Below are 26178 nucleotides of genomic sequence, written 5' to 3'. Positions count from 1 at the left end.
CTCGAAGAAGCAAATCACAAGAATCTCAGCCTAGGATCACTTCGTAGCCTTGTTGCTATAGTGTAAGGCAGTGTAGCATCCGTCATTTCGCATATATAGTGTGATTACGCCATTATCGTAGCTAGGTTGTATCGATAATGGAGGGTAGATGGCATCTCAACCAACGATCAAAGAGAGATTTGAAGAGAGAGAAAAAGGGGAAAGATCAATATGTATCCGGGTTGTACCTGAACCTGCTACTTGCTATCCCCTGGCTCGCATCGTATCTTGTGTATGACAATATGCAAGGGACTGGAGATGAGGAGAATGCGTAATCGGCCAACTCGAATGAGGCTAACTATTTGATAGGAACTCGCAAGAACCTCATATGTACAATACCTACTACTAATATATGTACCTAGCTGCTAGCATACCTAGTATGTATGTTGGCCGCTCTTGTTGCGGCCCGCGGGGTTGACATGAGAAAAAGCTCCTAATGCGCAACACCTGCAACCACGTACCGAACCTGGATGTTGGGTGCTACAATGGCTTTAGAATACGATCTCCTCACTAATTGTGAGGCACTTCATATATAGTGTGCGAGAAGCTGTACGAATCTGGAGGACGTGGTACCAGTGTCCTGACTTCATCGACGGGTGCGAGATGAAGAACTTCCTGGTTGTTCGAGTTGGCGGGGACGTGAGTAGTAAAACCTAAGCTAGGTTACTTCTCTATCAATGTAGCAAGCCCAAAGATTTTAGGGGTTCGACAGGTATTTCATTTCACTCCACTCATGTACTATGTATGCAATCCGCATCGCTTGGGCATACATACCCGAGAGATCTTGCTGCTCCTGGACTTACCGTACCTGGGTAGGCAGAGAAGCGGCCCAGAGACATGCATAGGTACTTACCTAGTAGGTAGTCTTTCATGTCCTGTTTCGTCTGTGTTTCCATCATAAGGAGGCAATATGGAAACTTGGATCTGGTCAGCTTTCCCAATGGAGTTCGGGTTCCAGCTGCTACCAGCCTCGACCTTCCCCATCTTTCTGTTACTTTGGTCTCGAACTTACAGCTATCTATTCCTATTCCAACGATGGGCACAATTCATCAGTCAATTTGGGTCGTGGGTTAGTCAGGAACTAGGCAATGGCAGCACAGCATTAGACGCCGTGTCTCCTATTTCCTAGTTCAAGGTTGGGCGCCCAAGAGTGGGAGAAAATGCGTACCACGAGTGAGGTAACGTGTTAGAATGCTGGCACCCATCGGTGAGGAAACAAGAGCCACGACGTCCCACGTGCGCATATAATGATGTCGTTCTAGTGGAGTATGCTTATGATCATACGGACAGTACCATATTATAGACGACCCTATAGACGGCTTGGAATGCTGTTGAACGATGGGAAACATATGATGAAAGATGTAAGGGTGGAGAAGGAGGAAGACAGAGATATAAATGTTGAGGTTAATAAGGAAAAGGTATTGGACAAGAAGGAGAGAAGGTATTTTTATGAGATCCACGGATTAGGTAGTAGCTGCTGGAGGTATCCAATAACTATGACCTAACCTACTACATACGCACAAACCTTAGTACTGGGTAGGTACTACTTACTGGGTATGCATACATAGTAGTATCTTGGAAGGTTCGATGTTGTATGGATGTATCATGAAATGAGTGAAATGAGAACATGTTGTACAGTACTTGCCCAATACATTTGAAGATGAACATTGAAGACACAATTCAGGTTCAATGTTGTAACTACAGACTACATAGTCTACAGTACTGTAGTGTACAGGGTAGGCAGTGTACTGGGGCTCCTTGTAAGGATTTCTGGGGGAGCTTCCTTAGCGTTCTTTTAGGGCATAACTTTAAAAAGAGCTTTTTTTATCGAATCACTGATCAAGTGACCCTTGCATCCTTCCACCAACAAGGTTCCTCGTCACTCTCTTTTACCGCCGCGCCGAGCCTTAGTAAATGCATCGTAGCCAATCATCCAACCCGGCTTCTATACCCCTTGCCGCCAATAAGCCAATGACTTCCCGCAGACGCCCTTTCACCGCAGTCGGCGCTACTGCGAGGAACGACGCTCGTCAACATCCATTCTTTACTTGTCCACTGCCAAACCCACTTTCCAACCAACCATATCTCTTTTTTACTATGTACTCACCAAAATAATAGTCAAACCAGTTGTTGATTCTTGATGTCAAATAATATTCAAAATTGCCTACCATACCTACCATACGGTCCATACCTACCTATCTACCTAGGTTAGTAGTTATCTACCTAGTACACACACTAGCACGCTTCAGATGAAGAAATCCAGGCCATTCATATTGCAAGGCAATGCTGCTTCAGTCAGTTTACTGATTATCGTAGCCACTTTTTTCTTGTACGATTTCCATGGCATGGTGGTCATCACTATGCTTGTTTATGCTCTTCCCTCCCCTTTTCTGGCACTTTCTAGATGTCCCTCAGACTCCCTCTTACCTCTAGGTTAGGTATTGTACCTACTTGGAAGCCTCACACCTAATATAGCTGTGCCCTACATTTCAAACCGGCCCCTCGGCGCTCCTTTGAGAGGAGAAAAAAAAAGGTTGGGGTCAGAATGCGAGGGGTTACTTTACCTTGGTACTTACCCACCTATGTACTATGCATGATGTAGCTGAGCCCATTCCCATGGACCCCAAAAACTGCTTTGCCCACGCTCAAACCACGCAAAAACTAACGCAGTTTGACGCAGTTTGATGCACTTTCGTCATATGCTTTAATGCTTTTATATCTATTTCTAGCTTTCTTGCCAAGTGGCGAAGCTGGACGAGCCTCAATGCACCTAAACAGCAGATGTTATATGCATCATAATCGCTACCTACTTACTTACTGTCGTAAATAACTAGGTAGTAATAACATGGTAGCAACATTGAAAGGAAGACCACTGCAAAGCACTGCAAGAGAAGAGGGCTAATTATATCCGAGTACATGCCTAGCCTATCCATGTACTGTACAGTACTCTCCCGCTCTCCCCTGTCTTGCATGATCCATCGCACTACTGTATTGAGGGTTATTCGATCACCTTACTACCCTGAACTGTACCCTGTCCAGCCGGCAGGAGATGGCTGATCAGACCCCTGCGCGATGCTGCCACTGTATGTATGTAGACCTGGCTTAGCCGGACCCGTATCCGCTCTAGATATGGCCGCTCGGTTCTTTACTACGTAGTATATGTGATCTGGGCCATTGAGAGCTCAGAACTCCTCATCTTTAGGCGCTGGACTCTTGACAGCGATACACGTCTTATTTGCTCTCGCACACCCCCCGAACGGTACCATTTCTCTACCTCCTTTGCCTCTTATTCAACGCCGCTGCCTCTCTCGTCCATACGACCCAAGGATTTGACACCGTAGACAGACGCCTCCAAAGCTTTTCTGATTCAAACACAGTCACACTACCGCTACCGTAGTACGCTTCCACGAGGAAATAATCGGACTAACACACCCTTGTGCAACCTACCTGATTATCTCCGCCCTCTGGATCCTTTTCCTCAACATCTAACCTCTACAGCTTTTTTCTCTCCAGGTCTGAAAAGAGACAGAAGCAGCAGCACCCTTCCGAGCCGGCGCAACATAGCAGCGTGCTATCGTGAAACCCGACACCGTCTTCCGAAGCTAATTGCGCATCTCGTTCTCGTAAATTTAACCCCATAGCTCTGGCACGAGGAACGTGGGAAAAGCGACGTATCCGGGAACGGGCAGGTTCAGGTGTTGCGTGTGATGTTCGGGGACTGAATTGTGTAGCGCCCCCGCTTGCCTGGACACTGGGAGTATTATCTCGTGGATCTACACGCAAGTCGAGGTGAGTTGCCTGCATAGTAGCGTCTACCTGAGTGGTCTCGCGCCCTGGCCTGGGCTTACAAGAACCCACCACCCCAATTCTCCTGAGCCGGATCATAAGGCCTTGCCAATTAACGTACCAGTAGGTGAACAAACCATCAATGTCGTCCTCAAGCCACCAGGCGATGCCCCGTCATCGCAATGCCTCCGCGAACTCCGCCGGGAGGTCTTCGAGGAAGGGGAAGATGACCCCCGAGCCGAGAGAATACAAACAGTCGACTACTCTCAACAGATACTTCGAGCCCACAGCCGCAACCGCTTCGATGCTTTTATATGCACGTGAGTAGGAAATCAGGTCATATCATCAATGTGGGAGACTGACACTTTAAACAGAGGGCAACTCGGTAGTCGTGGCACATCATGATAGCTTAACGATCGAGAGGCGGTTCTCACGCCATTCAGCAGAAGTATTATTGTTGGCGGTTGATATACAAAGCGACATCGGGGCGGGTCGATTAGTCGTTAGCTACGATGTGGACATGACGGCAATTGTCTGGGACTTAATGACCGGTGACGAGGTTGCTCGATTCGCTTCATATGAACCTCTTACATGTGCTGCTTGGATGCGAAACGGCAATGTTGCTTTTGGTAAGTTCACAATTTCTAATGCCTCGCTCTTCGAATTCTAGCTAATATCGTGGCTACAGGCAACACTCAAGGAAACGTCATTCTCTTTGAGCCAACTACTTCTGAACATATTTCTGCACGAACCATTGACCAAATACCTGTGACAGCTATAGCCCCAGCGGCGGACTGTAGAACATTCGCAATTGGGTAAGCCCCCCCTTTTCTCCCCCCTCCCTAGTTAACGTTGTGTAACTGGGAAGTTGGCCTCCTGGCAAAAACTGACCAGTATCAAGATATCAAAATGGCTCCCTCTTGATCGCCACGCTTCAGCCGAGATTTACAATTTTGCATAATTTAAGCACGTCAAGGGCGCCCTCACCGATTGTGAACCTTGCATGGCATGCGTCATCTTCACGACAAAAGTCCGACATGTTGGCTGTGCAGACCAATGATGGCGACCTTCGGGTCTGGAGCGTGGCCAAGTCATTCAACAGCGATGACCCTGCAAAGGTGGTCAGAATTTTAAGGCGAACGGAGAACTACCTTAATGGGCCCAACTGGATGGGCTGGTCCAAGAATGGCCGCATCATTCAGTATTCCGAAGGGTAGGTTCAGATCCACTCCCAATAAGCGTATCTACACGCGCGCGCTTAATCCTTGAGATGCTGATCATATCAATTCTGTAGCGAGACTTTGTCGTGGGATGTTAGGACCAAGCATGTCACTAACGATAGCATTCCGACCTTGGAACATGTTCGTGGTCTGGCTGTGTATGGGCCTGCTGCAACGCTATTCACCCTCGGTGCCAACAACACTGTCCAACAGTTCGACCTGAACACGCCATCTACTATGGCTGCTAACGTCCAGCACCCTGCAAACCTCTTGCCACCATCTCCGCCTGTTTCCATAGAGGAACAACCTGAGCAGGGGGTTGTCATCATCGGCACTTCCGAGTCTGATTCATCAATGCCTGCTAATATTGAAATCTCAGAAAGCGACGATGAACGTTTATCACCGTTCGCCAGGATGGTTCGCAGACCGGATCCCGATACGGTTGAACAAGATAGGTACATGACAACGAGTCCGGTTTCTTCGAGAAGCCACTCGACTATCTCCGGATCCTCGGCTACCTCTGGCCGGAAAGTTCGATATCCGCCTTCGGTCATGTCACGTGGGATGACTGAAAATACTTACATCTCTGCCGGGTCTTCTCTTAGGTCTGCAGCTATCCAACCATATGGCGGTGAGAAGGACGCCTACTCGGTTAGCAGTATCAGCTCCGCCTCATTGGCCTCGGGTGCGCGCTCTCATCGCCGTCCTTCGCGACTAAGGAACGAAGTTCCACGTAGCCCCGAGGAGTCCAAGGTTAATGACTTGTTCAAGTTTACGAGGACCCGTCTTCACGACATACCTTACAAGCACATGCCTTTGGCTGATCAAACCCGCCTTACTAATGACGATCTACGCCGGCAAATGCTGAGCATCATATTCGGGTGGAATGGCGAGATTGAAGACCTCATTCGAGATGAAATGTCCCGACATCCATTGGGTTCACCAAGTCGCATTCTTCTCGCAAAGTGGCTTGGAGATATTAACTCGGATGTAATGACAGCAACGTCGGAAAACATGACCTCGTCAGACTGGATGTTGCTAGCTCTGAGCGGAATTGGTGGTCAAGCCTCCCAGCACAAACTTGGGCGTGCGTACGTACAGCGCCTGCTGGAGAACGGTGATGTGCATGCTGCGGCGACAATTATGATTGGAATGGGCGACCAGAATGATGCCATTGAGATCTATGTCTCGCACAAAAAATACATGGAGGCCCTCATCCTCCTTTGTCTCTTCTACCCCGCGGTCTGGGAGCGACAGGTGCAGGTGATCAAGAAATGGGGCGAGTTCGCTGTCCAGCATGGTCAACAGCAACTAGCAATACGATGGTAAGTTGGAAATGGCTTTAGGGGTAAAGTCTCGTTGTAGGATCACGCTAACAGTCCTGAACAGCTTCGCCTGCACTGGTGTAGAATCCACTGAACCTTGGACGTCGCCGTCGGCGGCACAGCTAACATTCCAAAACTTGGACAACCCAAGTATCCCTGAGATTCTGAGTCCACCCTTGTCCCCTCCGGGTATCCGGGGACCCCAACGTAGTGTTGCAAAATCCTCTGCACTCAAGCTTATTACTTCGTTCAATGAACAGGGCAAGAAGTCGAAGTTCTTTGCGGGCAATGATGGAGGTCGAACTCCAATTGCTGCAGGTGTTACGCCGATAGCTGATTCCGCCATTTCCCCTGGTGGACAAGATCCTACTACAGCTTTCCTGCGTCCCTCGCAGCGAAGTGCCTTGAACACTCCCGCAACCGCACTTACGCCTGGTGGATTCGCACAGCGCTTGCCAGCGATTGGGGAGATTACCGGTGATGCTGTTTCTCGTCTGAAAGGGGTTGACCTACCAACGCCTCCGACCGAAAATGTCCCTGACATGGACCAGGACCAACGCTCCCAGCACTCGCGCAAGATTTCTGCCGATGAGCAATCTAATGCTGGATCCCACCTTAGTGTTTCCACGGCAAATTCCATGAGGGCGAGAGATAATCACCTTCGTCGCAGGGACCCACCTCCGCCGTCGCCATCACCACAGTCACTCCAAGCACTAATGCAACAGAGAAGCCAGAGTCGAAACGGTGCTCGAGAGCGTAAGCCGGAGGGTATGGAGTTGAGACTTCATTCTATTGAACCTAATATGAGTGATATAGCATCTCCGGAACAATCGGTAGCATCGTCTACCCGATTCCATTGGCCGAGCCGTCGCCGTGGGCCAGGGTCGATTGCTAGCTCTGTCACGTCAGCCTCCACCGCGGGACGAGGCTTCCGGACGGGCACCCCAGTTCACGGAGGCCGTAGCCTGCATGAGCATATTCATAGCTTGGATACCGCGTCATCATATTCCAGTAGGAAGCAGCGAAGCCGTGAAACTAGCCGACAACGCCAGGATGATAGACATGGTCGAAGCCGTGAAAGAAGCCGTAGTCGCAAGGGTACCCCCCGAGAGTTCTCAGAGGACAGGGGTAGGGGGGCTGCTCGAAACTGGCAGACCCAGCCTGCCAAACGTTCACCCACCTCTCCCGTGCCAATGTCCCCTGAAGATCTTATCAATCTAAGCACCCCAAAGCAGTCTGAATCGATGGATAGTGAGGGAGCAGCATCGGGTGAGTTCGAGTCCGGGGAGCCAGCCACTGTTCGAAAGTCCAGCCAAGTTCGACGGACTTCGCCACCCAGGAGCACCCGCGCGGCTAGCCGTGCTTCGAGCCGTACTGGACGCCAGAGAAGTGTGGAACGGCGACCGCCAGCACTAGATCTCCGGGGAAGAAGTAGTAGCCGCGGTGGTGGTTCTGTGATGAGATCGCCCTCATCACCGTTGCCCATGTCAGCTCCTATGAACTTTTATCCATCGGATGACGAAGAAGATTATCAAGCTGCACTCGCAGCAAAGGAACTCTTTAGGAGCCGACACAACCGCAGTGGCAGCCAGAAGGATCCCTCATCCCCAGCTGTCTCCCGAGCCAGGGATCGATCCGAAAGTCGTCGCAGGAGAAATAAAACGCCTGGAGAGCAAGAACCGCCGGCGGTATTAGTTCAGTCAACGCCAAAGTTGCAGCTGCAAGTGCCATCAAGTGCGTCGCGGGCCGGAGACCTCAAGCTTATCTCTGCCGAAAGGCAGGCGAAGAAGGAGGCCGCAGCTCGCGAATTAGAGGAGCGCCGCAAGTCGCTAGCACGTCGTCCTTCAGCACCTGCAATTCCCCATCCGGATGAACTATCTCCTATCGTCGGTCGCTCACCGAGCGCCTTTGAGTTGCCTCAAACAACCTTCCTTCCTTCAAGGGATCTTCCCGCCAGAAGCCACACTGCCGACCCTCACAGGTCTTCTCACTCGCGTAGCCAAACCGCGCCCATGATTGGCCTGCCAGCGACGCCCAAGGCGATGCGTCTCCAATTTGACGGGAGCAAGCCCAGCGTGCCACCTATTCCCAACGCTTACAAGACATCGCCTCCGAGCTCTGCACAGTCGTCACCTAAGCGACCCAGCAGCACCTCACCTACCAAGTCACCTACTAAATCCGAGCCTAAGTCGCCGGAGCAAGAGGGATCGCTATTAACGCTTCTTCCTTCGACCGTCTACTCTCCTCCTGCTCGGCCTAACATACCGAGATGTATGTCTGCTCCCATTCCAGAGGAGCCCCATCCTTCTAAGTCTCGCTCACAACAACAAGGAATGCAAGCAGGTTACCAGCCGCCCCGAAGAGGGTCTATCTCGACAAGGAAGATGAGCGTGGATGCCAATGCAGGCTTGCCTGGTATCCAGGAGACGATGGGGCCCGCCATGCATTCGAGGAGGGCTTCTCGAGACGACCAAATCCCCCCTCCTCCTCCGCCCCCACCGGTCTTGAAAGAACTCCAGCACTTGGCTATTCCTCCGCCCCCGCCTCCAGCTCCTATTCCTGGCTTGAGACCTACGGTGTACACCAACGTTCAGCAAGCGGGGTCCGGCACCATCGAAATCGTCATGGATGAAGATGACCAGAATGCCGCTGCTCCAGCTCCGGTGTTGGCCCCGGTATCGGTCCCTGAGCCCACTCCCGAACTCATCCGGGTTACGTCTCCGGTGTCACCTCCATCGTCCCGGAATGGCCACAACCGCGGTAGAAGCTTCACGGACAACAGCCTCGCTGGGCGAATCAGCCGCGCAACCGAAAGGATGCGATCTGCCAGCCGTGGCCGAACCAACTCCATCCTGGGCAACCGAACCAAGTCGCCGGACACCACCAACGTTCCCTACGAGAGCGTGATGCCCCCCATGGCCATGGGCGGCAACGGCTACGTGTCTCCCGTCAGCCAGCAGCCACGAGACAACGTCGAGCGTCACCCACGCGAGGTTCGAGCTGCGTACAGGGAGCGAGAGCGCGAGTTTGGTAGCGGGCTCCACGCAAGCGAGATGATCTAACACCATCTATCTCATAAAACATTTCTATCTTTCTTACCCACCCACCATGCATGCATTCTCGAATGTCGACTATATACAAAACGAAAAACGTATATCCTTGTATTCTTCTTTGCATTCCAGCATCGGCTTTTGCATGGCGCCGGCGTTTTTTTTAAAAAATTTAAATCATCCATCTATCTATCTTTTACTCTTCCACATTTTTGATACCACATTTTCTATCTTAACTTTTCAAACTCCCGCCATTATTTTATGTATGCAACAATCTACCTACCTAGTATTATTATTATTTTTCGAAGTGAGAGGGAAAAGGGGGAAGGAAGGAAGGAAGGAAAAGGAAGGGGTTTTTCTACCTACCTACCTACCTAATGGGAAGATCTTAACGGGGCAACGAAGAATTTGACAACAATGATACCTCAAAGCGACCACTTACTTACTTACCTACTTTCTATCTTCTTCTACTACTTCTACCTTTACTTCTACTTCTGATATCATGCATCATCATATTGTAACTTCTACTTCTCTCTTCTATACCGACATGCTTCAAACCCGAGGCGTGTATTTTTGTGTTGTCCGTTGTTGTTGTTGTTTTGGCCATGGAAAAAAAAAAGAAGATCGTCAATACCCGTCTACCTCCCAAAATACTTCAGAAACGTTGCGCAAGCATCGTTGGAGACACATTGAATTGCATTACGATTTATGACCGTACTCCCCCCTTTTCTTCTTCTTCTTCTTCTGATTTTAACTGCCTCTTTCTATTTTTTATTTTTTTTTTGACTTGGAAGAAAGAGACATATGAAGGGTAACCTTATCGTTGGAGGAGGAGGAGGAAGGATTGAAATCATGCATCGAATTTTCCCTCCATTGGATGGATTGAGCTATTATGTACAGAGAATGAGATTGGTATATCTACAGTACCTTGCTTTTTTTTTGTGTGTGTTGAATGATAATGACGATTGACGACGACACATTTTGGTCAAAAGGGTGGGAGTGGGTGGGGGTTATAGCAAGAACACAAATGGCTTATTAACATTGTTGAGAAAGGGGAGAGAAGGCAAGGAGGGATGAAAGCTGGCTTGTCTACTTGTTCTGTTCTGGATGAGGAGGGGAAATTGAATGAATGAAAAAAAAAAGAGTCCCCGTCTGGATAACAAGAACGACGCTGCCTCACGGCAACTTGGATGGCTCTTCGCTTCTTTACCTACCTACTATGATTGTTGGTAGGTACCGAGGCAGTTTTAAGGGGTCAAGCGATGGAATGCTTGAATCTGATAGTTTTGATAGTCTGTTATATACACCTAGCTTTGTTGTGTTTCTTGTATGTTAACTGAAATTCTGATTCATTGTTCTGAGTGTTTAAATACTTGGTGGAATGTTTGTTGTGTTGCAGTTCTATGTAAGTAAGCAGTACGTAGAATTGGTACCATCGTGAAACAGTACTCTGGAGTGCTTGGGTTCGAAAACCAACATAAATCATTTTTTACAGCACCTGTAACCTCAAAAATAGAACCAAATGAAATAGAAGCAGAAGCAAAAGAATCGTGATAATATTAAGAAATAATTAAAGGAGGAAAAAAAAAAAAGGCAAAAAAGAGATGTCGGCAGTCTCTATCTCCATCCACTATCCCAAGTCCCCAGGCCAACGTCTTCCACCACACCATGCGACGGGGGAGATCCTCTGCAGAGTGAAGCCTCCCTGAAGTGTACTCTCCATTTCCTAGGACCACCTAATCAACACTGGTTACCCAAGCGGATAGGTAGGTCACCGCAGCATTTGCAGTGGGCGCGGCCCAGGGGTTCTGATGGAATTGGGATTAGCGGAAGGAGAATTTTAAGCGCCTTCACCCGAAAGACCATTACAGTCGAAGATTTTTGCTGCAATTATAATCTATAAGGTACACCAGGGGGTAAACTCCGGGAGTGATAGCTAGTGCTGCAGTTATCGGCAGTCGGAGATATACATGGTTACATACAGAGCATATCTTCAATTATTATCTTGAAGCTTTGACTCTCAATAAACTTCCATAGCAAGAACAATCATGATACTTTCTTAACATGACGCTTAATGTTATTGTGAATGTTATTGTGGCCGTGATGGTGACACAATAAGCAATCCAGATATGATCTGTGCAGAAGCATTTCTACTCTTAACGCACCACTATCACTACATATATATCTCACTTTACACACTACTTACTACATAGGTATCTGCCTACTTAGTACATACTCATGAATAGCTTCAACAACCGAGTCTAAGACAAAACAAAATAACCAATTATCCGACAATGTTAACAACAGCGCCCTACCTGCGCATCCGGCGCCCCTCCCCCACCACCGCCGAGTTCATCGTCTCGACCCTCCCGACCTTAACGCTACCCCTGCGCATCGCCCTCGCCGCCATCTACCTCCTGCGCCTCGTGCTCGCCCTCGCCCTGCTCCTCCTCTTATACTCCGCCTGGGCCCAGAGCCCGTACACCTCGACCCGTTACGACTTCACCACCCCTCCTCCACCAGCCGAATTCGCCTTTGGCAGCGGCGGCTCTTCCGCTCCCACTACTCCTCCTCCCCCGTTTCACACCCGCATCAACATCAACTCCCCCGCCACCCTCCTCACCTTCATCCAAGACCACCTGCACGCGCTGCTCTCCTCACGGCCCCTCGGCCACCCCTTCGCCACCCTCGGCGCCTCCCTCCCGCCCTGGCTACTAGCCCCGATCTCGCTGTCCCTGCTCTACCTCCTCTCCCAGCGCGTCGGCATCGAAGAGCGCGTCCTCGTGCTGCGCGGGCTGGGGATCCAGACGAGCTCGAGCGGCGCGACGGTGCTGTCGCCGCTGCAGACGCGCTTCATCCCCACCTACCAGATCCAGGACGTGCTGCTGAACGAGGCCTTCCGCGGCTTCCGCGCCCGCGACTACCTCGCCGTCGCCGTCGACGGCGAGGACGCGCTCGTCGTCGTTTTCCCCAGGATACTCCCGCCCCCCCGGATACTGGAGAAGGTGTGGAAGGGGGTCAGGGAGTGCTTGTATGAGAACGAGGGTGGGAAGGAACTGGGGGGGAGGATGAAGATGAAGATGAAGATGGAGAGGGCGGCGGTGGCGGTGTTGGAGAAGGAGGGGAAGGAGAAGGTTTAGGAAAGCTTGGTCAGGAGCTCGGCGCCGTGGAACAGGATTGATATTCCGAGGTTGAGTGGTGGGACTCGGCGGATTTTTGCTTAGGTTGGTGTTGGTGTATACCTACCTAGGTTGTAAGTAGGTACTAATGGATATGGATATGGGCGTGGCTTACTGGTTAATGGTTAATGGTTACGATACGGTATGGGATGCTATAGAGCTACAAAACAGGCGTGGAGTTATATACATGTCATGATACCCAGTATTTGCCTATAGTACAGCGAATACAGCGAATTGCATTAAAAACACTGCATTAGAAGCTTTTGATTCGTATTTATGTATTCGTTCATTCGTTGCTCTATCCATCTAACCTACAGGTATCCATCTATTCAACCTCCTCCTTTCCATTTTCTTTTTCTCGTCCCTCCAACTCCTCTCCTTCATTTCGCGACGCTTTCCCCAACCCCTCCGCCGCCGCCGCCGCAGCCTCCTCCTTCTTCCTAACCAGCGCCTCCCGCATGTCCGCGGCATCCTTGTACCCCTTCCTCCTCGCCTCGCGGTCGAACACCTCCAGCGGCGACGGCAGCCTCGGCCTCTTCAGCAGCGGCGGGTACTTGCCCACCAACCTCTCCCTGTTCCCGCCCTCGAACACCCTTACCGTAGCCGGTATGTACGGCGGCGCCCTCGCGTCCCGCCTCAGCGTGACGTCCGCCTGGGCCGCGACGACGTCCAGCAGCTGGGCCGCGAGCAGCTCGTCGAGCTTGCGCTGGCGCCAGAGCTCCCAGGTGTGCGCGAGGAGGCCCATCGCGCCGTGCTGGTTGAGCGGGTTCTCCTCGCCGACGTAGGACCAGGGGACGGCGTGGGCGGGGTTGCTGGGGCGCGGGAAGAGGCAGTCCCAGAGGACGAGGGGGTACTCGTCGGCGAGCTGGTAGTTGGGGCGCCGGGGCTCGAGGGCCGGGTCGAGGAGGCGGTCGACGATGGAGGGGGGCTCGAGGCCCTGCCCGACGAGGAAGATGACGGCCACCATGCACCGGATCTGGTGCCAGAGGAAGGCGGTGCCGCGCACGTGGAGGTAGTAGATCTTGGGCGATGGCGACTTCTCCTCCGGCGCTGCCTCGGATTCTGAGGGGGGGCGGAACTCGTCGTGGCCGAGGAACGGCAGCGCGGTGGAGGCGTCCTCGACCTCGACGACGTCGCACTCGAACATCTTGCGCTCGAAGTTGATGTTGAGCTTGCAGGGGTCGACGCGGCAGAAGTTGCGGAAGTCGTGCGTGCCCTCGAACTTCTTGGCCGCGCGCCGCATCGCCTCGATGTCCAGCCAGCCCCCCTTTACGTTCGTGGTGGAAGCAGCCAAAGTAGGGTTCTCGAGACTCTGCGGCAGGGGCGTGAAGGCCGGCTGCGTGAAGAAGTACCGGTACTGCCGCTCGCGACAGTCGTAGCGCGCGGAGAACTCCTCCGGCGTCGTCGGACACCACGCGAGGATCTTGATGTCGTGTGGGAGGAGCCGGTTCAGGATTTTGCAGTACGGCAGCTCGTCTGAGAAGTCGTTGAATTCGCGCGGTTCCTTCTCCTCCTCCTCATTTACCTCTCCTCCATCATTTTCGTCTCCCGGCGCATTTTCTGTTTCTGCCTTGGGCTTCGTGGGCGCAAGAGGCCGGTTACTCCTTACCCGGATCGCGATGACCTGGCCGAAGGCACTGACGCCGCGATCCGTGCGCCCGCACTTGGAGTACTCCCACGGATCAAAATTAACCACGTCGGGGTTCTCGGGGAAGATTAGGCAGGCCTTGCAGAAGGCCTTCCAGAGCTCCTCCTCGATAGTCGGCAGGCTGGCGTGGGCGGCAAACTCGAAGCCGCCGTACCGCTTGCCGAGGTAGGCGAGCTTGAAGGCGACGAGGCGCGTCGAGTACTTGGCCGGGTCGATCCTGCGCTCCTCCCTCTTCTTCCTCGGCGGGCTGGAGGGAGTGGAGGCGATCGCAGGGGTGCTACTGCCGCTCTTCCCCTCCCCCTCCCCTTCCTCCTCCTCTTGGGATACCTGATGCCGTTGTTCGTGCTGGAGTTGGGTCTCCAACTTTTGTATGCGCTTGATGAGCGCCTCCTTGGTGTACCTCTCGTATACGGACTTCTTGTTGTCCATCTTGCTCTTAAGCCTGGTGAGTCCTATGGAAAATCTACATCGGGCCTCCCGAGAGAAAACTGCGGAAATGAAACCTGGTGATCTGGGGAGGCGAAGGCTATAACAGCTGTTGACGGGGAGTTTCATTCATCCCCTCTCATCAAGTTATGCCTCGAGGCTTTTTCTTTTTCTTTTTTTTTTTTCTTTTTTTATTTTGTATAAAATCCTTTCAAATTTTATTAGTGATTGCTGGCTAACACTGTATGTGCTATAAAACATGTGCTATAAAATAACCTAACTGGGGTGACTGGTAGGCGGATGAGATGCTACAAGGTCTTATCGATAGTAAAAACCGCCATAAATCGAGCCTAGCACATTGAATTTAGGCGGTTTTATGAGTGTGTAAGCCTTGGAAAGTTCCCTTATTCCATCACATCACGCTCTTAAATCAACCTCATGCATGTACCATGTGAATGAAATAAACACCAAATACATCTAGCCATAATTTTTAATGGAGGATATTGCAGTGAAGGTCCTTCTCATTGGGGATGAGGAAGTAGGGAAAACAACATTTTTATCGTACGTAAACTTGATAGCCATTTAAATATATATACAATGGTAACCTAGTCCTTTACGTCCTTTACTAATGACCAGCTTAGGCGGATCAGTAGAGGTAGCAATAACCTCGAAGGCCATGGCTCCATCACCTTGCTACGAGACATAGACCAGCCCTTCGTTTTTGAAATACGGAATAGGAGGCGTGGGTATCGTATTGAATTCTATGATACGTCTTCTCCAGAAGACTGGCGATTGCTCGAACCCGACTTGATTCTTATTTGCTACGACATCAGCCAAAGATCAAGCCTCGTCAATATGCAAAGACTCGTAAGCATCGAATTCCCCTCACGTTAAAGCAGAAGACCTTCATCCGTCTAATATTCTATTTCTCAGTGGATCAAGCAGGTCCATGCCACTTTCCAGGCTAGTGACCGCATCCCACTGATAGTCGTCGGTCTTAAGAGGGACTTGAGATCCGAGAGCGATCCAAATGGAATCATATACCCTCAAGAAGCGTATAATGTGTCCCAAGAGATGAGGGTGGACAAGTATGTCGAGTGCTCCGCTGTCACGGGCGAGCTCCTGAAGCTGGCCTTTGAGGAGATATGTGATGTCGCCGTAAAGACGGCGACTCCCGATGGCGGGCAAACTGAAGGCGGGTGCGTGATCCTATAGACATTCGAGACATTGGCGTTATATATACCATAAATTCAGGCAAATTATTCTCTTCCTTTTCGAGAATACTTGGTTCACCAAGAAGCACCATGTCAAATAAATTAGCCAGATTTTTCTCCATCAAATCTGTTTCGTCATGTTTCTTCGGCAGCTTCTTCTTCGGGCTCCTGGGGAAATTGTCCAAGAATCTCGGTGATGATATCAAGGATCTCCTGCTGCTGCTCGGCGCTGAAGCGGTCTTCCATATCCTCGATAACAGCGTTGAGGATCGGGGTGTTAGTTGGCCGCAGATTCAAGATCATGATGCATTCACCCTTGGTGATCTGGTAAGGGTGCAGTTTCTGGATCAGTGTAGGGATCGCCGAAGAATCAAAAGGCAGGGGCTTTTGACTCAAAGGGCCTGGCGGTGCTTCGAAATATTGCAACACCTGTGCTTGAATTTAGCATTTCATTACATTATGTACCTGATAACAAAAATAAAGAGAAGAATAAAGACAAAAACAAAAAAGAAAGTCACGTCTTACCTCCTTACGTAGTGTCTCTAGGTTTGCAGGGCCCTTGCGCTTCTGCTCTTCATATTGCTTGGCTTGGTTGCTCAGGAAGGCGTAAACTTCGACATTAGTCATTACAGCCGACTGAGCTTCCAAGATCTTCATGATGAGATGTGAATATCTGTGATGGGTTAAATGATAGAATTAAATAATAGAATAATGGATTTTAAAATGAGAATGCAGTGTTCAGTGAGGGTTAATAAATGAAGGATAAAAATTGCTTGTTCAAAAAATTGTAAGTTTTATAAGTTTTATAAGTTTTAGATGCGATGCTTTCTTCAATGTTGTTCGCATGTGGGGTCTAGAGGTACAAACGTATGGTGGTCTGTGCACCACTAACATAACTTTATCTCTCCTTAGTGCCATTCCGATGATCCCAAGTCCCTAAACAAGTCCCTAAACAAGTCCCTAAATTAACCTCTTAGGCTCTTACACCAAACATGTCTAGGTGCTGTACTACTAGTAGTACGAAGTAGTGCTGTTTAATATCAAAATACCAGCTTGAACAACATTGAACTCCTTCTAAGTTTCGTGCTAACTATTCAACCTTCTTTGATTTCTCTAACCTAGTCTCTTGGTTTTGCAGCCCTCTCAAAATTGTAACTCCACGAGTCAAGTTCCGTCTTTGTCTGTTCCTTGCGATATTGTAGGGTCTCCGGCTTCTGATTGGCGATCAGTCGCTCAGTCACAGGTACAGATGTCGGTGGACTCTGTAGATATGTTTCCAGAGTATATGATGGATACGTCGTCGGCAGTGTTCTATTTTATCACGTCAGAATTCGATATCATTATATCCATATTTACAAACATGCCCGCGCCCTAAGATTGGTAATTCTGAATAGGGGCACAGCTGACCTGTTGCCGTCAGACACCGTAGCTGACGGGTAAGATATCGTGGGCATTGAGAGATTGTGCGCGTAAAGCCGTTTCGGGATTTTGGGTTGTGACTTTCAACATAACCAAGATACTTTCCCTTGTTCCTCACCGCTCCTCGAATTTATAGTCCCGCCCTTTCCTCCATTGTCACAACCTGTTGCATGTAAACGCAGTGGCTATCCATCGTATCAATGGGCTAGAGCACACCACTGAAGCGAGTGCTCGTCTTTACAGGAGCAGGAAAGAGGTCTCAACACAGTTGTGGTTTTGGTAGGTAGATAGTGTAGCTCTTAACTGGCAGCTATAATATCACCATACCATTACGATCAATATATCTTTTTTTTTCTTTCCTTCTTTACTATGCATATTGACCAAGGCACACTTGTGCTCTACTTGCAATGTCATATACCATAATTGGCTGATTCATGAGAGCTACATAAGCTACATACGTAGAAGAGAGCACAACTGTGTTCTCATACATCTGGTCTTAACCTTAACTCCTTGCAACCAAACTAGAATCGTGATATAATATTAGCAATTCATTATATGAATTTGGGAAACATTTGCCCCTTTTTTTTTTTTGAAATCAGATTAGAGTGTTTAAGTTGGGTTGGCCATACTATCGAAAAGCCACCTGGTCAGTCGTTTGGCACATATGACACATACATTTCACTATACAAATCACAGTCAAAGAACTCCTATAAGTTTGGATTTCAGGTCGGTTGAATCATTATAGGCCCGCCCGGAGCCTCTGTAACTGGCTCATTAAGCCATATAGTGGTTTGTTCTCCGTACCTCCTTCATTCGAGTTGGTGGCAGCTTTCCTAGCATTACTATCCAAGTCTGTTTTCCCATCCCGACGTCCGGCCTGTTCCATCTCCCGCAATAGCTCCTTATGCCGATCCTCAACCATTTTAGCCAGGCTATCAATGAATTTTGTCCTTCCTTTCTCTTCCGCCGTTCCCTTCCACACCTTCGTCAACTCCTTTAGCTCTTCTATACGACGAGCTGCCTTTTCGATCCCTTCCACCGGATCGCTGTCTTTGGCGAGCAAGCCCGAGATCTCATCTTTAAGTTTCTTCAACACTTGCTGTCCTTTCTCTTCCGTACTATGTGCTTCTACCCCAGGCTCTGGCGCTGAGACAGATAGGAATGATGAGCTTACCGAGAGCTCGGAGGGCGGAAACACAAATTCCATAGCTTCACCAAAGGTCTTGACAACGGTATCGAGTCGCGAGCGTACCAAGGTTAGGGTTTGTAATTGGGTTATATACAAGGGATCTTGGTCGTTGCCATCCTGTGGAATGGAGTCTAGGTTCGTGGGAGGTGTCGGCTCTGATGCACGTCTGTGACTAGCTTGACTGGCTCCGGCCGCCCTGGTCTCTCTGGTCTCCTGTATACCATTCGGGATGAACTTGGCAACGTCTTCGTGTAAACCATCCGATAGGGTCTCCGATAAACTTAGGGTTTCGCCGCGTAGTAGTTCGACCTCGTATGCTAGACGGCTCCCACTTCGTAATATATCATCCGTCAATTGAATAAGCGTACCAATTAGCCTTGTTGTGTGGGCATTCAGTAGAGAAATCTGGGTCTGAGCGTGAGCAGACAGATCTGCCAATGGAGCTGAGGAGGAATGTGTTGAAGTCTGAAGCGGTGGAAGTGTTGAATTGAGGTATTCGGTGGGGTCAAATGACGGAGCAAGAAAGCTCTGTAGAAATGGGTCGGTAACGTGAGGGGAACGAGGTTGTGGTGGTAGTTTTGACTGCTTTCGCATATGGAGAGGTAATGCTCTAGAAGAGCTTGCCGTGCTATTCTGACGCCGCCTAACAGTGGACTTGGAGTCCCAAGACATGGTAGCAGATATGTCGATCGAAATAGTTAGCGGACTGGAGATTGAGGTGAATGCTTGGAAGTTTCGGGATCGTTTGCTTGAGGTTGTGTAGGGGTTATGTGCTAGAGACTAGAGTTGATGATATGAAAAAGTGCATAGTACTAGGTTAGGTACATATGTTGACAACATTGAATTGACCTACCTATATGTAGGTTAGGGTTGTACCAGGTAGATTTGAGATGTCCTTGTCGCGTAAATTTATTAATCCCACCTGGGCACACTTGAGCTACCAACCCCGCATACTCCACTAGCGTATGAATCCACAAATCCCGCCCTGAGATGCGATGCTAGGATTACTAGGTAGTAGTTAACTAAATATGTACATTAGTACATGATGTAGCCTCATGTAGGCACTCAAAGTCAGGTACCTTGGTACGCACGTCAGCGTGCATTCAATGTTGACCCGCACCTGAGCCTCATCTACATGCATCCCTCATCTACATCCCTCATCTACATCTATCGTCCAACAGCTTGGATGACTTAACTTCTAACAACATACATACCCAACATACCTACTTGAACATAGAAGGTAGCACCCTACAACTTTGAACCTTTCAAGTTTCAATTCTTAGCTACCTACCTTAGGTCTTATGTCTCCTTAAAGATAAGCATTTGAGGATACCCCCTACAGCAGGGAGGCTGTTAAGGCCATTCATGCACCTGGGTACATCAAGTCGTACCTCTCTTTACTGCACACATGCAGGTGCCTACATTTACCTAGTAGTATGTATATATGTAGGTGGGATGTACATACATTATAAGGCTGTTCAATGTTGCCTACCGTCGAACCAGTGGCTTCGGCGAAATCTCCCTAACCTAAATTGTATTTATGAGTATTGAAACTTGACTGCATTCGATATCGATGCTTCCTTGGACCTAATGCAGGAGTCTTACCTCGCACTATGTACATATGTAAATGTATCTATCCATCTGTGCTGGTAAGTCTGCCATGCGGTAGGTCAATAGGTACCTAGAATACCTACTAGGTACACTTGATACCTGTATCGTTGGATACATCAACATTGAATTACGGAAATCTTACAACTACAAATCTCGCCGCCTCTCATCCAACCCACCCTTGACCTTTTCAGCTTTCAAATAACCCACTTCCTTCCTACCTTACCCAGGAACTAACATCAACAAACTAGAAGATTACCCTTCGCCGTAACATTGAATCACTAACACCATTAACCGTATAAGTTCATCTTGTCTCGTTACATGATCATACTTTCTAAGATCATACTTCAACACATAACATAACTCAAACCGGCGGCTACCAGTTCTTCACTTATTCGTTTACCTACCTGAATTACTTGTCTACAAGGCCACTGTTGAATCTAATGCTACTACCCTGGTATGTTTATTTCTATTCATGTTTGTGCTGTTTTCTTTTGTATTTGCTCTATTTCCATCATTCCAATTTTTTATTTTTTATTATCTTTCTTTGACGATGTATTGTATCATTATACATACATCTCAGAGATCACGCTGCGGTAGTTTCTTTCAATGCTAGAATGTTGTCTAGAACATGTCGTACACTTGACCCAATCATCATACTATGATATAAACTTTCCTTCGTTATTTGTAACCAAGACACCAGCTTGGAATATTATTACTTGGGTACCAATACTGACTGGTAAATTAGTCCGCACTCCTTCAGTCTCAAGTAACGGAGAAGACACATCCGGAATCAACATGGGTGTTTCAAAGGCACGGTCTCGATTTAGAGAAGACCTGAAATCAGCAGCCGAGAAGGCCTTTGATCACGTCTCAAATGTCCAGAAGGGAGATACTGATGACGAGTTCATCTTTTCACTCAGCTACCCGAACGTAGAGACGGGTCTCTCTTACGAGATACGCGTTCATGTTCAAAGTTAGTATTATTAGCATATTCCTTCCAATGTTATATTGGCCAATATGATGTCTATGACGTCTCTGTCTCTTGCCTTGACCTGATCCCCGTATTGATTATAGCAAACTAATGGTGAGGGAAATTATAGACGTTGAATTATATCCCCATCGACACGTCCCTCTTGTTTACACAAACGACCAAATAGATGATCCAGTAGCACATGTGCTAAGTGCATCTCCCTTTATGAAGGGCATGAATGTTGAGAGAATAATAGCAGCCCTCTCAAAAGTGATCCATCGTGCGCTGTTGAACGATGGCACAGGAATAGAAGAAGCGGTAAATTATGCAGACGAATTGGTCATGGCTGATCCCTACCGCAACAATGACAAATCGTTCAGCGTGAGAATAGCTTCCAAGGATACGATTGATTCTCACTCCATGGCGAATTTGTCGTCCTTGGAACTATGCCGAATTCAAAATGATCTTCGTGCTGCATCTCAGGCAGGGTTCAATGTAGGAATAGTGTGTGGTTTTACGGATGGGGAAGACCAACACATTCTGTCGATTTCTATTTGTGCAAGCAAGTTAGGTCTCCCCAAGGAGTCCCAAGAAGCATGGGGCATTACACCGACTGACTATATTGTTGTTCTGGTCAAATATGAACGACGGTACTTCTCTATGGAAGAGGCACTCGCCACCTGGCCGGAGAACTACCTCGGAATACATTTCCGCCTTAGAAAGTGCACCAAAAACATACCATCCGTTGAAGATGCTGTAGCAGCCTTCTGCCCCAACAGGACTGAAGATAACATCGAATTACCGCACGCACCCGAGCTATCACGCCTTTGGATTAGCAAGTCGATTGATGAGTTCATGAATGCCGACTTCTTCGGAATGCTGAAGCAACGAATCGGTAATGGCTTGTCCTGGGACTCGGCAAGGACGATGTTTCATTCAATAAATGCTGCCCCGAATTCCGAGGACCGGATTTCCCGCGAAGAAATGGCAAAGGCGGAGAGAACCGCAGGCCATAGTCTTAACAAGACTCGGATACCCCCTTTTCTTGTCGCCGATCACCTTTCAGACAAGGGGGAGAAATCGCTGCCACTTGTGGCGGCACAGTTCGCCTTGTACTACCTAATATCCTCTCCTGAGTACTGCGCGGTCTGTCACCGAAAGGTGGAAAGCAGCACCGGGGCCTTGCGACCATACGTTTGCAGCTCAGCCCTATGTCTCCACCAATTCATTGACTTGGGTCTCGGCCCGAGCATAGAGTATGAGATTGTACAACAACCCAAGGTGGTTGATCTCTTGATAAGCTTCTGTTATGCTGCTCTTGTCTCACCTTTGATACCCGCCTTTTATGGTAACAGCCGTAAAATACGTGGTGTGCGAGAGTTTCCTATGGGGTTAAACTTGCAAACACCTCAAGTGCGCATCGGACCAGCTTTCATACCTTATTATGAAAAGGTTTCTAAGCCAGGAAAAAGTGATTCTAAGCCAGGAAAAAGTGATTCTCGTCTTGTGTTGTTCCGTGGAGCAACGCTAATAAATCCCCTGGATGTATCGTTCAGCTGGAACTCGTCTACAGCTACAATTAACTTGGGTAGTGAGGGCCAACGCCCAAAGAAAGGCCAATGGGTAATGATCGTGGCAAAAACTATGGACGAGAGCTGGGGCGGGGCATCCACAGTGTTCCACCATGCTCGCGTTGTTTTCAAGAAGGGAATGGTTCTGCACTTGGATCTTCAGTCACGACATCTGATGCCTACCACCACAGCAAGGCATGGTCTAATTGATGGTCAAACTTTGAAGGAAATAACACCTGATCCCGTACCGGCCCTCCTTGTTCGTTGCGAACAGGATTTTAATAACCTCAACAGGTACAATAAGGCCTTCTCCTTAGCATGTCTCCTCGGAAGCTTGCCACCGGTGGAAGAGATGAAGGCTTACTTGATGGAAAACAAGCTTCAGTCGTTGTCGGAATGGGACCGGATAAGTAAATCGGGTCTGGATTTGCTGAGGTGGATCATAGCCTCGAATCGATCATACATCGTAGAAGTGGATAATGGGAAACCGGGCACTGAAACCTCTCGCCCACACGAGAAGATCTCTGGTGTAGATGGATGGGCCCAGTTCAGATTTGCCCAAGGATCTCCCGCAAAGGAGGTGCTTTTTAACGAGGCACTCGAAGGCATCACCGAACAACCGAAGACTCTCCTTGGGTGGCACGGAAGTCCTCTCGACAACTGGCATAATATTATCCGCCAGGGCTTGGACTACGAAGAAGTAGCCAACGGCCGAACCTATGGCGACGGGATATATTTGTCCAGAGACTTCGATGTCAGTCTCAAATATACACAGCGAAGTGCGATAATGGAAGTGAGTAGTTCGTTCCTAAACAGGTACCACAGCGCTATGCTAACATGATTTCTAGTCGATGATATGGCCTCAATCTTCGTTAAAGGCTATCACTGCCATGAGCTTGAACGAACTCGTCAATCTTCCGGATAAGCTCCAATCAAAAGACCCATTCTTCGTGGTACAGCATTGTCACTGGACTCAGTGCCGGTATCTCTTTGTCCAGCTCCTTCCTGATAGGAATCAGACCAACCCACAGACTGAATCACAGGCCGAGCCACAGACCGAACAGAATGAGGTTATTCATGCAAACAATGGCCAGGTTGCCGAGTTTGTGCAACATCCATCTTACATAGCCACAGGCCCTCTGGTGGAAGGGGTCCCTTCCACCTTATTTATTCCAAAGAATGCCATTCCCTCGGCTCAGGACGACCCAGCAGGACCCTTAGATCATGAACTAAACAAACAGACAATCGACAGAGGTGATGAATCTAACAAATACATTGACATTAGCAAATCCGACTTCCGCCCGGGCTCGCTCGATCTTTCGACCCTCCCACAGTTCGCGCCGCCCTCATACGCAACCAGCGCTGCCCAACGGGCCTTGGGGCAGGAGATTGCGAAGCTCCAGCAGGCGCAATCGAAGACGCCCCTCCACCAGCTCGGCTGGTACATCGACTTTGAAAAGATCGACAACATGTTCCAGTGGATCGTCGAGTTCCACTCGTTCGACCCAGAACTCCCACTCGCGAAGGACATGAAGGATTATGGCCTCACTAGCATCGTCCTCGAGATCCGCTTCCCGCGACGGTTCCCCGAGGCGCCCCCGTTCGTGCGGGTGATCACCCCTCGCTTCCTCCCGTTCATACGCGGCGGCGGCGGCCATGTGACAGCCGGCGGCGCGATCTGCATGGAGCTGCTCACCAGCACGGGCTGGTCGGCAGGCAACAGCATGGAAGGCGTGCTGCTACAGGTTCGTCTGGCGATGTGCAGCGTCGACCCCAACCCCGCTCGTCTGGAGGGGAAGGGGTCGGGCTTCTACTATACTGGCCGGACGCGGTACGATCTGGGCGAGGCCATGGAGGCGTACGAGAGAGCTGCCAGGGCCCATGGTTGGGAGATTCCGAGCGACTTTCGTGAGGTGGGATCTATGAGCCTCAGAGTCTGATCGGGATCTAGATCACTCGGCGACCCTCCCTCACCGTTGAACCTGCTTTTGTGGCATTTGTCCTCGCTGTTGAGAGGGTGGGCACACTCACTTTGATCTTCTTTTTCGAAACTTGGTTTCCGGGTTGACTAGGTGGTTTAATGTACAACATACTGTGTAGACTACTACTGTATTCTACGATGTGCCGCCTAATTCGAGTGACGGATTCGTGCCCGATCTCTTGACGGTGCCAGTGGGTTTCAGGGTTGATTGGAGAGAAAGACATTAGGTCTGTGGATAGGTGGGAGAGTGGGTATCTATTTCCGTGCCTCACTCTGTAACTAATACATACATGGAATCAGATAACGATTCCCGTGAAACCAAGTAATAAAAAACCGCATTGACCAAGAATATGTGATTATAAGTTTACCTCAGTGTTTGCATGATTGATACCAAGAGCCAAGGCCTTGATTGATGCCGTTTAGGTTTTGGCTTCGGCCAAGTACGCAGGGATAGACGCGTCTCATGAGGAAATATGTCGACTCCCTTCGGCATTTCCCCCAACCTTCTTGTCCGGCGTCGTAAGTTATGTAGGTAGGTAGATAAGTAGGTGGTAGGTAGGTAGGTATACACCTTGATTAACTAACCTAGGTATATATATTTTGATCATCCCACCTTAGTAATTCGCTGAATGAGAAGCTATTTCTTGTTCTACATGTATCCGTCCGATCTACCTAATCCAAGCCCATATTCTCGACCACCATGCCAAAAAAGCCTTCTCCCATACCCTTTTCATTGCCATTTAACTCCGAGGACAGCAGGGCAGAGTCCTTATACCCAATACACAAGGTTTTAGTACGACGAACGGTGTTCTTGGCTTTGGTAGTGCTCTCGCTGACTGGCTTTCTCACGATGCATCGTTCGGACGTGAGTGCATTCCCCCTCCACCCCACTACCCATCTTTTTGGCATTTGTGGAAGAAGAGCAACGGTATTAATAATGACCGGTGTATTAGTTGCTCGAATATAAATTCCAAGTCATGACGATGCCCCTGATTGTTGTCGATGGCCTAGAAAGGGAACATAGGGACGACCTGACCGAGGTAATAGCCTCTACTAATAATATATCTCATATTGTACCTACCTAGAGGCCGTGTGGCTGGATGGATAGGAGGCGATAAAATCAGGGGCTTATGGCATCGGGGATGGGTATTTTGATTTTCAAACTATGGTGTTTTGCTTGGTGAAAATATGGAGGATTGGCGGCATGGATCTTGATGGTGTTGAAGGACTGGGCACTTGTATGATGATCTCAGGGCTGTAGATACCGAGATGAACGTGGCGTTATGATTATGAATGAATAATATCAAAGATATTTCAACTTCAATATTCCTTATAGGGCTGAATCATTGTTCTATCATATGTAGGAGGCTACTAGGAGCTGAGACTGCTGAGTACCATGTAGTTACTTGTACCTGAACCTGAAGAACATCAATTCACTGCATGTGTGCCATTGTTAAGTTTTGAAAAGTGGAGAATGGGACGGGACCTGGTGGCTGATCTACCACTAAAATGTAGTTAGTTAGCACTGAGGTAGTCAGGACCAGCTACAT

The 26178-nt window shown here is 49.1% G+C and overlaps 9 protein-coding genes across 9 annotated transcripts; 5 read left to right on the top strand and 4 right to left on the bottom strand.

Annotated features, from left to right (window-relative positions):
* Positions 1–3967: 3967 nt before the first annotated feature.
* On the top strand, positions 3968–10028 carry GGS25DRAFT_529986 (uncharacterized protein; the record flags this gene model as incomplete). Its single annotated transcript, XM_049265330.1, has 6 exons — positions 3968–4145; positions 4200–4454; positions 4514–4640; positions 4727–5038; positions 5120–6370; positions 6435–10028. 6 exons carry the CDS (start codon positions 3968–3970, stop codon positions 9430–9432), a joined length of 5121 nt encoding a protein of 1706 aa, XP_049118881.1. The 3' UTR covers positions 9433–10028.
* Positions 10029–11437: 1409 nt separating this feature from the next.
* Positions 11438–12847, top strand: GGS25DRAFT_481416 (GPI-GlcNAc transferase complex, PIG-H component-domain-containing protein). The gene has a single exon (XM_049260184.1). The coding sequence runs from the start codon at positions 11715–11717 to the stop codon at positions 12558–12560; it is 846 nt and encodes a 281-aa protein (XP_049118880.1). The 5' UTR covers positions 11438–11714; the 3' UTR covers positions 12561–12847.
* GGS25DRAFT_481415 (pseudouridine synthase) lies at positions 12848–14925 on the bottom strand. The gene has a single exon (XM_049260183.1). The coding sequence runs from the start codon at positions 14800–14802 to the stop codon at positions 12925–12927; it is 1878 nt and encodes a 625-aa protein (XP_049118879.1). The 5' UTR covers positions 14803–14925; the 3' UTR covers positions 12848–12924.
* A 241-nt stretch (positions 14926–15166) lies between these two features.
* GGS25DRAFT_519404 (P-loop containing nucleoside triphosphate hydrolase protein) lies at positions 15167–15888 on the top strand (the record flags this gene model as incomplete). The annotated part of the gene is made up of 3 exons (XM_049263700.1): positions 15167–15234; positions 15315–15540; positions 15607–15888. 3 exons carry the CDS (start codon positions 15167–15169, stop codon positions 15886–15888), a joined length of 576 nt encoding a protein of 191 aa, XP_049118878.1.
* A 134-nt stretch (positions 15889–16022) lies between these two features.
* GGS25DRAFT_519403 (RNA polymerase II) lies at positions 16023–16544 on the bottom strand (the record flags this gene model as incomplete). The annotated part of the gene is made up of 2 exons (XM_049263699.1): positions 16023–16316; positions 16413–16544. The coding sequence occupies 2 exons, from the start codon at positions 16542–16544 to the stop codon at positions 16023–16025; spliced, it is 426 nt and encodes a 141-aa protein (XP_049118877.1).
* A 166-nt stretch (positions 16545–16710) lies between these two features.
* Positions 16711–17651, bottom strand: GGS25DRAFT_481411 (uncharacterized protein). The gene is made up of 2 exons (XM_049260182.1): positions 17295–17651; positions 16711–17198 (listed from the first exon to the last, which is right to left on the bottom strand). Exons 1-2 carry the CDS (start codon positions 17339–17341, stop codon positions 17006–17008), a joined length of 240 nt encoding a protein of 79 aa, XP_049118876.1. The 5' UTR covers positions 17342–17651; the 3' UTR covers positions 16711–17005.
* Positions 17652–17929: 278 nt separating this feature from the next.
* Positions 17930–19415, bottom strand: GGS25DRAFT_481410 (uncharacterized protein). The gene has a single exon (XM_049260181.1). It carries the CDS (start codon positions 19165–19167, stop codon positions 18046–18048), a length of 1122 nt encoding a protein of 373 aa, XP_049118875.1. The 5' UTR covers positions 19168–19415; the 3' UTR covers positions 17930–18045.
* Positions 19416–20569: 1154 nt separating this feature from the next.
* Positions 20570–24987, top strand: GGS25DRAFT_181949 (uncharacterized protein). Its single transcript, XM_049256637.1, has 2 exons — positions 20570–23440; positions 23496–24987. The coding sequence occupies exons 1-2, from the start codon at positions 21188–21190 to the stop codon at positions 24585–24587; spliced, it is 3345 nt and encodes a 1114-aa protein (XP_049118874.1). The 5' UTR covers positions 20570–21187; the 3' UTR covers positions 24588–24987.
* On the top strand, positions 24962–26087 carry GGS25DRAFT_481405 (uncharacterized protein). The gene has a single exon (XM_049260180.1). It carries the CDS (start codon positions 25329–25331, stop codon positions 25593–25595), a length of 267 nt encoding a protein of 88 aa, XP_049118873.1. The 5' UTR covers positions 24962–25328; the 3' UTR covers positions 25596–26087.
* Positions 26088–26178: the final 91 nt, after the last annotated feature.

This window comes from Hypoxylon fragiforme (assembly GCF_022984875.1).
Source record: "Hypoxylon fragiforme strain CBS 206.31 chromosome Unknown GGS25scaffold_3, whole genome shotgun sequence".
NCBI lineage: Eukaryota > Fungi > Ascomycota > Sordariomycetes > Xylariales > Hypoxylaceae > Hypoxylon > Hypoxylon fragiforme.
The sequence above is the reverse complement of the archived record's forward strand: the minus strand, read 5'-3'. Positions and strand labels throughout refer to the sequence as shown.

Excerpts from the sequence above, each read along its gene's own strand:
- GGS25DRAFT_181949 (XM_049256637.1), top strand. The coding sequence starts at position 21,188 with ATGGTGAGGGAAATTATAGACGTTGAATTATATCCCCATCGACACGTC. Across the intron at positions 23,441-23,495 it reads AGCGAAGTGCGATAATGGAA|TCGATGATATGGCCTCAATC; the intron begins GTGAGTAGTTCG and ends CATGATTTCTAG.
- GGS25DRAFT_481415 (XM_049260183.1), bottom strand. The coding sequence starts at position 14,802 with ATGAAACTCCCCGTCAACAGCTGTTATAGCCTTCGCCTCCCCAGATCA.
- GGS25DRAFT_481410 (XM_049260181.1), bottom strand. The coding sequence starts at position 19,167 with ATGTCTTGGGACTCCAAGTCCACTGTTAGGCGGCGTCAGAATAGCACG.
- GGS25DRAFT_481411 (XM_049260182.1), bottom strand. The coding sequence starts at position 17,341 with ATGCCCACGATATCTTACCCGTCAGCTACGGTGTCTGACGGCAACAG. Across the intron at positions 17,199-17,294 it reads ACGGTGTCTGACGGCAACAG|AACACTGCCGACGACGTATC; the intron begins GTCAGCTGTGCC and ends GTGATAAAATAG.
- GGS25DRAFT_481405 (XM_049260180.1), top strand. The coding sequence starts at position 25,329 with ATGCCAAAAAAGCCTTCTCCCATACCCTTTTCATTGCCATTTAACTCC.
- GGS25DRAFT_481416 (XM_049260184.1), top strand. The coding sequence starts at position 11,715 with ATGTTAACAACAGCGCCCTACCTGCGCATCCGGCGCCCCTCCCCCACC.